Here is a 13,454-nt window from a genome sequence, read left to right as displayed (position 1 = left end):
AGGATCTTGGGCCAAAGACCAGTCGAAAAAAAATTACTACATAACCTTTGGTAAATAGTTAGAGCTCAAGAAATAAGGCTTCTCAAGTACATATATCCCATCAAAGGGCCTCACTAAATCAACTCCATGAAAGCACTAAATGCAACTCCAGTAACCCATGACACTATCCTCCAGTAACCCAACAAAGGGCCTCACTAAATCAATTCCATAAAGCAGTAAATGGAACTCTAGTAACCCATGACAATATCCTCGTGTGTAGTGAAACATGTTTGCATAGCATGTTAAGGCATAAAAAAGCATACCATGTTGCACTACGTCTCTGAAGAAGAGGTCATGCTCAATCATGGAAATATCAAATTCAACCAAGAATAGAAAACCATCATCCCATAACCAAAACCTTTAATCATTAATCAAGTCCAATTTGTGTCCTTGAAAAAACAACATTTACTTCCAAGAAAAAATAATATAATATGTCGTCTCATGGTATCAGCATGTAGCTTGCAGCTCATCTCCAGCACCATTGCCTTTGTACCATTGGTAAGGGCGATTTTTCAAAAATAGCTTTTCTACATACATGTGACATGTGACCACATCCAAATGGTGAAGGCCAAAATGGTGAAGGAAAATTTTCAACAAAAATAATTTTTTTGCATACATGTAGCATGTTACCACATCCACAATGCCCCCTCTTCTTGCAATAATTCACATATATGAACCATACATGGGCATCAATTCCCCTCTTCTTGCAATAATTCTAATATATGAACTGTACATGGGCATCAATTCCCCTCTTCTTGCAATAATTCATGTAGATGAACCATACATGGGGGCATCAATTCCCCTCTTCTTGCAATAATTCACATATATGAACCATACATGGGCATCAATTCCCCTCTTCTTGTAATAATTCAAATATGAACCATACATGGGCATCAATATGTTGTCCAAAGAGTGTCTAAATCCTCCAAAGAGTGTCTAGCTCACTCAATGATCCAATTCCAAGAACATATATATGCACATAGACAACTCTATATTCTCTAACAAGGCAAGCTCCAACACTAGCACTAGTTTACTAGTAACAAGTTTTTTTTTTGTAATAATGTGAGATTTTTATTTGTACCAAGCAGTGTCCTTATTATGGATGAGAGCTGGAAGTAAGTCTCGATCACGAGACCTTACCACGATAAGATTGAAAGTGTTTACTTCAAGTGTGATATGAACTCACTCATTCATAGCCATAGATTGTCATTCCAATGGCGTACACATTCACCATTATCTTGCTCACATACAAGCTTCAACCAAACTCAAAAAGGCCTTTTTTTCCACACACAAAAAATCATTCTTTTTCAACTGAGTGCAACTCCACTTCTGAGCACTAAAACATCAACCAAATACATCCATTACATTCAATTTAACAAGATCTTGAGAAACCTAGCTCAATATCAAAGCTTTGCAAGCTTGTTGAAATTTCATTGCCAAGTGCTACCTTGCTTTGTTAAGCTTAACTAAAGCACTTAATCACCTACAAATTGGTGAGACTAACTGTAGTAACTTCTAATAAGGGCCGTGCATTTTACCTTCTAAGGTCCTCTTCATTCCTTGGATCTCCTCACAAACCTATGCTATGATACTAAGATCAAAGAGCAGAAGTGCAATCCCATAGCTTGATTGTACTATCTTGTGAAACCTCACCCAAAATCACTCATACATGCTCAAAATGGCTACCATATAATAAGGGATTGATTAGGGGACTTAATTCCTACTTAATTAGTGGATGATCATGAAATGACAAGGCTATAAATAGCTCACTAAAGAGACCCATAAATTTCACACATCCTTTGTGGATATCTTTTCACACAGAAGAAGCTAACCAAACCTAATGTCTAGACTGAGGCGACCAAGTGTGAACACTGGCCACTTGTTTATAAAGTAATTTTGACATTAAGCATTATACAATCATTCCCCTTGCTTAATGCTTAGGTAGGAATGGTAGTGGGCTCTCTTTTTTACATGAGTTTTTTTACCACCTCTTGTGAGCAAGATCCAAAGTGTTCCTCATAGCTATGGAGACAACTAAGTGAAGACTTTATGATATGCTAGACATAACCTTTTTTATTTCTATTAGAATTTGTGTGAATTTTTTATTCCTCTTGGAATTTATTTGTGAATTTGAGTTTGAAGTGCTTTATGACATGGCAAGACATAACCTTTACCCCCCCAAAAAAATTTGGATTTTCTTTTAGAATTTATTTATGAATTTGATTTTGAAGTGCTTTATGATATGCAAGCCATAATTTTTTTGATTTCTATTAGAAGTTATTCGTGAATTTGACTTTGAAGTGCTACGCAAGGACATAACTTTTACCCCCTAAAATTTATTTCTATTAGAATTTATTCGTGAATCTGGTTTTGAAATATATTTTGGTTGGAAGGTTTAGAATAAGGTTATAGGCTTTGTATTCTCAATGCATTACATTAAATATTAGTAGGATATTGGAGGTGTGCAAGATATTGGAGGTGTGCATTACATTGAATATTAGTAGGATATTGGAGGTGTGCATTACATTAAATATTAGTAGGATATTGGAGGTGTGCAAGATGGGATGCCAAGTAATCCCACATGTAAAGACAGTGTGAATTTCTATCAGAATTTATTCGTGAATCTGGTTTTGAAATATATTTTGGTTGGAAGGTTCAGAATAAGGTTATAGGCTTTGTATTCTCAATGCATTACATTAAATATTAGTAGGATGTTGGAGGTGTGCAAGATGGGATGCCAAGTAATCCCACATGCAAAGACAATGTGAATATAAAAGTGCTTATATAGTCCAAAGGGACCCCTAATATCTTCAATTACCCCCACGCTTCTCTTTTGTGGGAGATTGCAGGGCTGGTTGCCTTAACATGCTAGAGCCCAGCTTGTGTGGCTTGTGGGTGTTAGAAATCCTTGTTGCATGGGATTTGATGCATTATCCCCCCCCCCCCAAAAAAAAAAAATTCCACCAAAATTTAATGTGTTGTATAGGATCTATGCAGCAAGTGTAAAATTATACTTAGCTACATCCCTCACCCCCTACCCCTTCTCTGTCTCATATCTCTACATGCATGCCTCTCTCTCTCTCTCTCTCTCTCTCTCTCTCTCTCTCTCTCTCTCTCTCTCTCTCTTACACACACATACATCCCCCTGCCCCTTCTCTATCTCATATCTCTACGTGCATGCCTCTCTCTCTCTCTCTCTCTCTCTCTCTCTCTCTCTCTCTCTCTCTCACACACACACACACACACACACACACATAAAGAGCTAGTCAGTCTCTCTCCTTCTTTTCTCTCTCTCTCTCTCTCTCTCTCTCTCTCTCTCTCTCTCTCTCTCTCTCTCTCTCTCTCTCTCTCTCTCTCTCTCTCTCTCTCTCTCACACACACACACACACACACACACACACACACAAAAAGCTAGTCAGTCTCTCTCCTTGTACACTTATCTTTCTCTTCCTACACTCTTAGCACTTTTCAAGGGATCTTTACACTCTCGACCAGCCTGTGTCTCTATATATGCTCTCAACCAACCTACCTCTCTTTTGGTATTTCGATACCTCTCACTAAGTTGTTGGGCCAAGTGGAAAAGAACTCATGTAGATATCTTGACCATCTACTCTTCAATAAGCCCGTGGAATTGTGGTGTTGAGGCTTGCAAAATTGTCATTTAGATGCCATCTTCTTATTGTCGTGTTGAAAAAGTATGGTCCTTGGAGAGTTATTGATGTTTTTAGGATATTTTAATAAAACCTCCTAGTTAGTAGTGTTTTTGTGTGCACATGCATGTGTGCATGCACGTGCGTGTGTGAGAGAGAGAAAGAGAGATTTATTAACATTTGAGGGAGGCCAAATGGCCTATAAGACCATGCACAAACATAAAAACCATGGAGGTCTTGAGAAAAATATAAAATGTTATAAAGAAAACACTAAACGAAAAGTTAGGATGCAGTGTCTCTATTACACATCAATTAGAGTAAGTGGTGTTTCAATTTTGGAGGGGTGTCCGGCCAAGTTACAAATTTATTAAAAACTTGGTTGGCAACACCTACCCATCCCAAAAAAAGAAGAAGAAGAAGAGAAGGATGGCTATGTGCAAAGGGCCATGACACTCCCTACCCATCCACTCAACAAAAAGCCACCGGGTTCATCCTATAAGATGCAAGGGAGTGTGTAGCTACTGCCCTCTTGACAAGCCTGCATCTCTCATGATCTTTACCTCTCCCTTGGACATTTGTGCTGCAAAATCAGACACATCAAAAGCTGAATGAAGAGATGTATGGAGTGATTCTTTCCTCGACATCAGTCAGAAAGGCAATAATGCTCTCACTTAAGGGGGATGGGTGCATAGGACCACACAGGAGGGTCTTGAAGACACCCTCAGTTCTTTATTGTGTTTGCAAGCCTGGCATCTATCCTTGTTAGCTCAACATACTTAAAGTGAAAAAGAACAAGCTAATGCTCATTGAATACTTGCATCCCACATGGACAAGCATAAGCCAATCTACCTCAATAAGTAGATAAAGCTATTTACACAAGCATATGACCCCCCCCACCCTCCTGCATGTCTCTCTTTCGGTCTACTTCAATAGGAGGATAAAGCTATTTACACAATCACATGTTCCCTTTCTGCCCCCCCCCCCTTTTTGGCTTATTGGGTCTACTATGTTGTCCAAATCTGCAGCAAAGGATAACCCTTTACATAAGTCATGTGTATACTTGGATGCTGACTTAAAGAATTAAGTGGAGAAAAATAATGATGTAATATTGTACCCTATGAGGCTTAGAAATGAATGTTTCACCCATTTGAAATTGCAGCTACCTGTGTGCCTAACTTACATGATGGAGGAGGTGGAGCAATCATGGAAGCTTGGAGCCTGTGTCTGGGAAAGGGGTGCCTCAGCTGAACCTTAAAAAAATATGGTAGTAGTGTTATTTTGGTTAAATTACTCCCTTTTTCCTTCCGGTTTCCGGCTTGGTTGAGTGCATGTGAGGAGTTGCAAGTGGTCTGGAGTTGCTACAGTTCTGGAAATTTTTAGTGTGTGACATGACTAATTAGATGCCTACAGTGACGCTTTGATGAGGGCTTGTGATGGAATCTCATTTGTTGTGACCAAAAGCTACAAGCCTGAAATGGTTTGGCCACACAACTTTTTATTTTTCACTTTATGTCTATCAGAATACTACAAAATTCCAACAATGATAAGTTTGTTTCTTAGTGTCCACATTACCTTAAGTTTATCAATGCAGTAAGAATAAATGATTATGGGCTTCTATTTTATTGGTTAATTGAATAAAATCTGCATAGTTCAAGGCATATCAGCTTTAGTCTACATAGCTTAAGACGTATAAGCTAGTCCAAAAACATCAAGTTTGCCTATATGAATGTGCTTGCTTGCACATGCACGAGCGTCTGAGTGTGCAACACAACTCCACCAGTAACCCATGACAGTATCCTCCTGTGTAGTGAAACATGTTTGCATAGCATGTTAAGGCATAAAAAAGCATACCAGGTCGCACTACGTCTCTGAAAAAGAGGTCAAGCTCAATCACGACAATATCAAATTGAACCAAGAACAGAAAACCATCATCCCATAACCAAAATCTTTAATCATTAATCAAGTCCCATTTGTGTGCTTGAAAAAAATAGCATTTACTTCCACGAAAAAATAATATAATGTGTCGTTTCATGGTATCAGCATGTAGCTTGCAGCTCATCTGTGAAAGAATGTGCACAAGCGGAAGCAAGTAAACATGAGAGAGAAAGACTGCAAGCAAGAACAAGAGCTTTATTAGCTTGAGGTTACAAAGTACAAGAGCCAGCAAATAGGGCAATGTAAGATGATTAAATGAATAAAAGAGAGCAACTCTTATATACTTGTGCATCAAGCAAGTCGGCTGTAGAAAACAGGCCGACAGGACCTCCATGACAGCATTAAGGAAGATGCAATGTTTTAACACCCCCTCTGCATCTTGAAGTGTGCAAAAAAGTCAGAAGAAAACTGATGACGAAGGTGCGACCATGGACACCTCAGCATGGCCAGTACTGAGTACACCTCGAAAAATGCACATGTCAGCTTGTTGTCTTCAGAAAACATAATGCCACTATAAAGAGCAAAAGAAAATCTGCTTGGCTCCAAACTCAAAGTAGAACTGTGAACACATCACATATATAACCTCGAACAAATGAACATGGAACACATCCTGTCCATAGTCTCTACTGAGACCAATAGTTCTGGAACTCATCCGAACCATGAAGGAAACTTGGTTGATCTTGGAACTCATCCGGACCATCAAGTGAACTTGCCTGTCTTTATACTTGGAACTCCGACACACGGGTCCCATGCTCCAGATTTAATATAAGAGAGCTTTTGAAAGCCCCCTCTCCCGCCCACAAGCCATTTCTGGAAGACAGCACGCGGGGGGATGCCCTTAGGATCAGAGCAGGACACCAGTCATGTTCTCTCTAGTCTATAAGGCCTTGGGAGAGCTGGGGTTATCACTAGACGAGTCTGTGTCAATGTCATGTGACTTGTCTTTGTCCTTCTTTGAAGACTTGCCCTTGTCCTTGGCTTTGCCTTTGTTCTTTGACTGACAATCCTTTGACAAGTGGCCTTTCTTCCCACACTTGTAACACCGACTCCGAACTTTCTTCTGCACCGTCGAGAGTGCCTGATTAGGTCCAATAGACGATGAAACTTTCAATTTCCCCTGTGAAACTAGGATGGATTCCTCTTCCAAGAGGAGAGTACACAGATCATCAAACTCGAGGGAACGTGTTGTGATCTGAACCCGCAAAGCTCCGGAAACCATGTCATAATCTGCAGGAAGCCTGATGAGGATGAGAGCAGCTAACTGAGAAGAGGTCAGGGCAGTACCCATTGCCACTAATTGGTCATGAATTACCTTAACCTTCATCACAAACGACTGCATGGAAGTCCCTGCTGTAAACTCTAGGGAAAAGAGCTGACCCAATAGGTTGACAGACCGCATTGTAGAGTCCCGTGCATATAGATCTGTCAGCTTTCTCCAAACAGAAGCAGCACAATCCAATGTTTGCACGACGGGGGAGACCTCTGGTGAGATGACTCGTACAAGTGCAGATTGAGCTTTTGAGTCTTGATTCTCCCAAGCTGAAAGTTCTGCGAGAAAGGCATCCTCTTGGTCCTGAGTCCACTTCCTAGAGTTGGTAGGGCGTTCGGGCTTTCGTTTGTGGCCCTGAACAATCTCCCAGAGTCCCTTGTGTGTGAACCAAACCTTCATATGTAGCTTCCAGTGATCATAGTTTGAACCACTGAGCTTGTCCTCCTTGTTCGTGCACGGGGGGACCCATCTCTGCCTCAAAGAAGCTATGTCTACAACAACCTCTGTATAGCTAAGCAATCCACGTGCTCTCTCAAGCACCTTTCCACAGGATCCAACTAGGGATTAGTAGCCCCCTCTGAAGATGCAGGCTGGACAGCAGCAAAAGAAACCCAAAAACACACCACGGGAACCTCCTACCGAAAGGGGGAGGGGATCTTGGAGGGAGAAGAGCTGATGTGCCACTTGTCAGGCAAAAAAATATCCTTCAAGAACCTGCCACAAAATTGATGCCCTTACTGAATTTGCAGCGAGAACTTCTCCACTTGCCTCTGTAGAAGAAAACGCAGCCTGGGAGCTGGCCAACAGGAGGAGGACTTGTAGATCAAAAAACGCAGCTAATGAAGAAAACGCAGCCACTGTTGAAGTATCTACAGCCAGGAGAATCTAGGGAAGCAAAAAATGCAAGGCATAGTTGAAGAAGGAGAGAGACAGAGAGTAGATTTTTGTGCAATAGCCGAAGCCTAAGCGTATGATACCATGAAAGAATGTGCACAAGCGGATGCAAATAAACATAAGACAAAAAAAAGAGCTTTATTAGCTTGAGGTTATAGAGTACAAGACATAGTCACAGGGGACGGAGGGGACGGACCTTTGGAACGGGGGGACGCAGTCCCGGGAACACTGTGGGACGGGGACAGACAAGGACGGACGGACGGACATCCCCATCTAAGCGTCCCTCACAAGGGACAACGTTCCGGGGATCCAAGAGGGGACGGTTGTGGGGAACGACTGCATGGGAACGCCTGCAGGTTACTGTTTGGGCAATGGTCACATTTTTTACCCTTTTTTTGGCCATTTGGGAGGGGCTTTTCATGGACCTTTAGCCTTTAGCCTTTAGCCTTGGCCCATAGGCCTTGAGCCTTTGAGGCTTTGGGCCTTGGCCTCTCTCTTGCCTCCCTCCCTATAAGAAGACACACACACACACTCCCTCTCACACTTCAAGCTTTAGCTTCACACACACACACTCTCTCTCCCTCAAGCGGCAAGCCTTAAGGGCCAAGGTCTCAAGTTTCAAGCTCTCACACAAGCAAGCTGTAGCCTCTCAAGAAGACACACAATCTCCCTCACACACTCTCTCTCAAGCTTCACACACACACACACACACACCCCCACCCATCCTCACACTCAAGTTCTCCCTCAACTTTCAAGGCTCAAGCCTCACTCTCTCTCTCTCTCTCTCCCTCTCTCTCTCTCTCTCAAGCTATCAAGTGACAAGGAGGCATCCATCATCCATGGCATCCTCCTCGTGGCAATGGCTCTTCAAGTTCCAACTACCCGTAGAAGGACGACGGGATGGACATGGTGGGATGAGGTCAATCACACCCCATCCCCTCATGGAGGTGGTGCACAGCCATGGACATGCAAGCTTTGCCCGTATAGGCGAGTGGGTGGTACTGACAAAGTAATTTTTAAGTGCCGTTCCTACCCCGTCCCCGTTCCCTACATATGGCGGTCCCCCGTCCCGTCCCCGTCCCCCGTTACCATCCCCCGTCCCTTGTGACTATGGTACAAGAGCCAGCAAATAGGGCAATGTAAGATGATTAAATGAATAAAAGAGAGCAACTCTTATATACTTGTGCATCAAGCAAGTTGGCTGTAGAAAACAGGCCGACAGGACCTCCACGACAGCATTAAGGAAGATGCAATATTTTAACAACCTGCAGCACCGCTGTGCCTTTGTACCATGGAATAAGTCACTTCCAAAACCAAAGAAAAAATCACACAACAAGCCCATTCATTGTCTTTGGAAAACCAAACCGAGTCCACATTCGAATGCAAGGGCCAAACCAAAGCTTGTTTAACTGTCTTGCCTTGTCCTTCAACACTTTGCCAACTCTCATCAGCTTTGTCGGGCTTTTGTTCTAAACATATGAAAGAACATTGTGACTGTTTGTACAATGTGTACACAACTCCAGATTATATGCTCATGGTTTGGGCTTTCCATCATCTAAGTACAAAATATGGCTGCAATCTGCTTGTCTCAATTCAAAGCTTTACAAGTGATTGGTGTTGTTGCACTGGCACTCTGATTTTCCATGCTAGAAATATCGGACTGATTCAAGTACTTAGGAAACAGCCTTGTTGCTACCGAAAGCTACAATTAGTCGTAAGAATATGAGACAGAAAGATCCCTAGGTACTCTACCATGGTAAATCTCTAAATGATTGATGGCTTGTTGCACTAAACTGTCCAATAGGTGGTGCTGGGCAATACTGAAACTCTTTCCACACCCTTTTAGGGCTGGCAAAGGCTCTGCTTGGGCAAGCGCTTCACTCTCTCCGGAATGTAAGGCAAGGTAGCACATGAGAGTCACTGCAGCAACCTGAACATCCCCTCTGGAGAAAAAAATCAGCTGGACAAGGGGACTAGCACCAGATGCATCAACAATTGCCTTGGAGTGTTCTTTATGCAAAAAGTTATCTTTGCAGGTGAACTTGACCAAGGCCATCACTACCTCGGCAGCAACATCCTCAGATCCCTCAAGTTGTTTGACGAGTGGTTTAACCACCCTTGTTTCTCTTACAGGGAAAGTACGGGACAAGCAACCTATGGCTTTGATGCAAGCAACCTGAAGCTCAGGGCTTCCTTCCTCCACTAGACGCAAGAGCTGATCAACCACAGCTTTGGCTGCTGTGGAGTTTGTTTTGAAAGCTGCTCTCCTAAGATCGACATCATTCTCCGCCACAGCAGCAATTTCCATTACAGCCTTCACAGAGTTGAGCTGCACAGACCCGCTCGCCTTCTCCATCAAGGCAGCAAAGCAGAGAAGAGCTTTGGTCTCAGTTATACTTTTACAAGTATTAGAATTACCCTTGGCCATCTTCCACAAAGCACGAGCAACTTCTGCTTTCAGCTCTGCCTTCAACTCCGGATCCGCATTCTCTCTTTCTCTCCTGTTGAGCTCTCTTTGAGATGGTCCTTTTCCGTTATCGAGAGGCCTGGCCACCATGTTTTTTTTCTTTCCCTCTGCAAATTCTGCCAATGTTGTCACATTGCCTGGTTTGACTGGGGTCCTGGATGATTTCAAGGGGTTCTCACCTTTGAAATGCACATTCGAGTTGCTCGAAGGCTTTGGAACCCAACTCACTGGCTGATCATGCTGTGCAGGTGCAGTGGCCCCTTTGCTAGCTGCCATACTTGTCATGAGTGTAAGCATGGTGACAGCTGGCTTTGCCTTCTCAGACTCTTCCAAGCCCTCGCCTAGAAGCCCAACCAATGACTGGACTGCAAGGTGCTCAAGAAAGTGGTCTTGCTGTTCTGGAGCAGCATCCAACATCTCTGCCATTGCCCAGGCAATGGCTGCCTGGATCTTCATGGGGGCAATGTTGAGGGCCTTCACAAACACAGGCACCACTCCACAGGCGACCATCTGATTAACAACATTCTTATCTTTGGCCATGTATCCAAGAGTCCTTGCTGCGGTCTCCCTAGCATCTAAGGTTCCATCCTGTAACACTCTGATGAGCGGCGGGATGGATTCTTCTTCTTCCATGATCTTCATGAACCTCTCATTGTTTTTGGCATAACTATTGAGTGCGAACACAGCATCTTCTCTCTCCTCTTCTGTTCCTCTGTACAGGAGGGCAATCTTTTCCCAGCAAAAACCCAGAAGGGGTTCACTGGAGGTGATCGGCGCCATGCCGCCAACGCCCTCGGAGCGGTTGTCGCCGATGGCAGAAATGGTGAGGAACCAGGTAAGGTCAGCGAGAGAATTTTCAAGGAGAATGCTTACCCGCTTGAAGTCGTGGGCAGAGGTGATAGTCATGACACGGCTGATCATACCTTTGCGGTTGCATTTCCGGACGAGGGCGAGGGCTTTGTCAAGAGATTTCTGGAGCCCTTGAAGCATCCGGCGAAGGGGGCGGGTGTAGAGGGGCACTCCGCCGGCTCCATCAAGGCGAGCCGCCGCCCGCAAAAGCATGGCGAGCTTCTCGGCTTTGGTGGTGAGCTCGCCACATTCTACTCTGTGAGAGCCTGCCTCGCTGGCCAGCCGGCGAACCGTGTCAGTGAGCTGGATGAGCGCTGTCAGGAAGTCCTCCAGCTTGTCAATTCTGGCCATGGGTGAAGCTATGGATGGCAACAGAGAGCGAACAGCTATGGCGCTACGCTCAGAGCCTAGAGAGGAAGGAAGGAGGGGAGAGAGACAGAGAGAGAGCGCGCGCGATTAGGAAGACGAAGACTCGGCTTGTATATATGGAAAAGAGGAGCGCTTGGTCAGAGCCTTGTGGTTCATGTACACTTTAATGTATTAAAGTATGGTATGGTGATAATCCAACATTTAATGAATTATCAAGTCCAAACCATGTACACTTTAATGTATTAAAGTATGGTATGGTGATAATCCAACATTTAATGAATTATCAAGTCCAAACCATGTACATTTTAATGGCTTTTTTTTGGGAACAATAATAATTATTTGTATTACCTGAAGCTACTCAAAAGCTGTCATACAACCAAGTCAAGATTAGAGTATACTACGCTCCCCCTCACCCAACCAATGTTCATGTTCCAACTTTAACAGCGGGCTCCCGTCCCTCCCTTCACACAACCCCTGACGTGCGGCTAACTAATTACCAATTAATCTCGGCAAATATAGGCAGCACTTCTCCTTAAAAAGGCTTGGGTAGCATGCATGTTCCTCGTTTTCAATTGAAATCTTGCCGAACGAAATGAGTGTCCCTTCTCCTGCAAACGATTCTCCCGAACTTTTTTTCCCTGTGTGTAAAGAGGGCACCCAACCTCAACTATTTTGGCTGCCTATAGGTTGGGCATCCAAAAAGCTAACTTCGGGCAACCTTAGATAAGAAAATGCTTCACCCAACTATTCACATGCTGTTTATTTGCAATCCTTTGAAGTTCTTACACACCTATCAATTGACTCTTACAATAACTTTTTATTTGCAACCTCTGAAGTGCTTACACACCTATTGATGGACTCTTGCAATGACTTCCTAACTATCGTTCATTAGCATGAGAACAACCTTTGAGATGTTTACACTAAGCTACAAACTCTAGCATCCATCCAGCTCAATCTGATTCATATGCAATCCTCAAAGAGTTGTGTTGATCACTACTTAAAGTCATCTCAACACTTGCTCTATCTCCAGCTTTATGTTATTAGGACAAAGGTATAGCAAATATCTTCCCTTTTAAGTACAAAGACACACTTCTTTTAATTCATGTTCATGCCTAGTGCCCAAGCCTCAAGATATAGCAATCAAGACGTGTGTAAATACCCTTAGAGATCTCTCGTCACTTGTTTTTGGTTGAGGCCAAGATTACTTGAAGGAAATTCAATGTAAATTACAAATCAGAAACACATCACATGGCTCAATCAACTCAAATTATCAACTTGTATTTACATTGAAGGAAATTCAATGTAAATATAACTACAAATTGGAAACACATCACATGGCTCAATCAACTCGAATTATCACCGCAAGTCATGTAAATACATAACACCATCCCAGTGACACGACATAGTGGTGACTTGACTTGTCTTCCAGAACTTTCCAATGCACATTTCATGGAAATACAACTCCAAAGTCATCATAAAGCCCCTTTGTTCACCATATTCCAAGTCAACAACAACTTGCAATATTCAAGACACTTTATTCACCATTGTCACCATAGTGTTCATGTTGTAGCTCTCCAAGGAGATACCCCTCTTCCACCATTGTCACCATTTTAGGTCAATATAAATGGACAAAACCAAGAATAACAACTCAAAAATTACCTACAAATTTGTAAAGGTCTCAAAATTTTGAAATTGTGAGGGGTTTGATGTTAAAACCTTCTAAAGTTAAAAAAACTCCTTGTTTGTAGATACTAAAATCTTCTAAATTTTGAGATTGTGAGAGGTTTTATGCTAAAACCTTCTAAAGTTAAAAAAACTCCTTGCAGATACTTGCATTTATTAGAAATGAAGGTACTCCACACTTTGAGGGAAATATTTTGTACGCTCACTGGCTTACATGCATCACTTTGAAAATAATGTCTAGGAATGATATGGCCTTTAGATAGTAGTATATCACCCTTGTTGATATGGCCTTTAGACA

The 13,454-nt window shown here is 42.7% G+C and overlaps 1 protein-coding gene across 1 annotated transcript; it reads right to left on the bottom strand.

Moving 5' to 3' along the window:
- Positions 1-8,941: 8,941 nt before the first annotated feature.
- On the bottom strand, positions 8,942-11,594 carry LOC147608095 (uncharacterized). Its single transcript, XM_086789914.1, has one exon. The coding sequence runs from the start codon at positions 11,453-11,455 to the stop codon at positions 9,497-9,499; it is 1,959 nt and encodes a 652-aa protein (XP_086646040.1). The 5' UTR covers positions 11,456-11,594; the 3' UTR covers positions 8,942-9,496.
- Between the last annotated feature and the right edge of the window lie 1,860 nt (positions 11,595-13,454).

The sequence above is a fragment of the Cibotium barometz genome, chromosome 54 (assembly GCF_041138505.1).
Source record: "Cibotium barometz isolate CiBa-2024 chromosome 54, ASM4113850v1, whole genome shotgun sequence".
In the NCBI taxonomy this organism is placed as follows: domain Eukaryota; kingdom Viridiplantae; phylum Streptophyta; class Polypodiopsida; order Cyatheales; family Cibotiaceae; genus Cibotium; species Cibotium barometz.
This window is presented reverse-complemented; position numbering and strand designations above follow the sequence as displayed.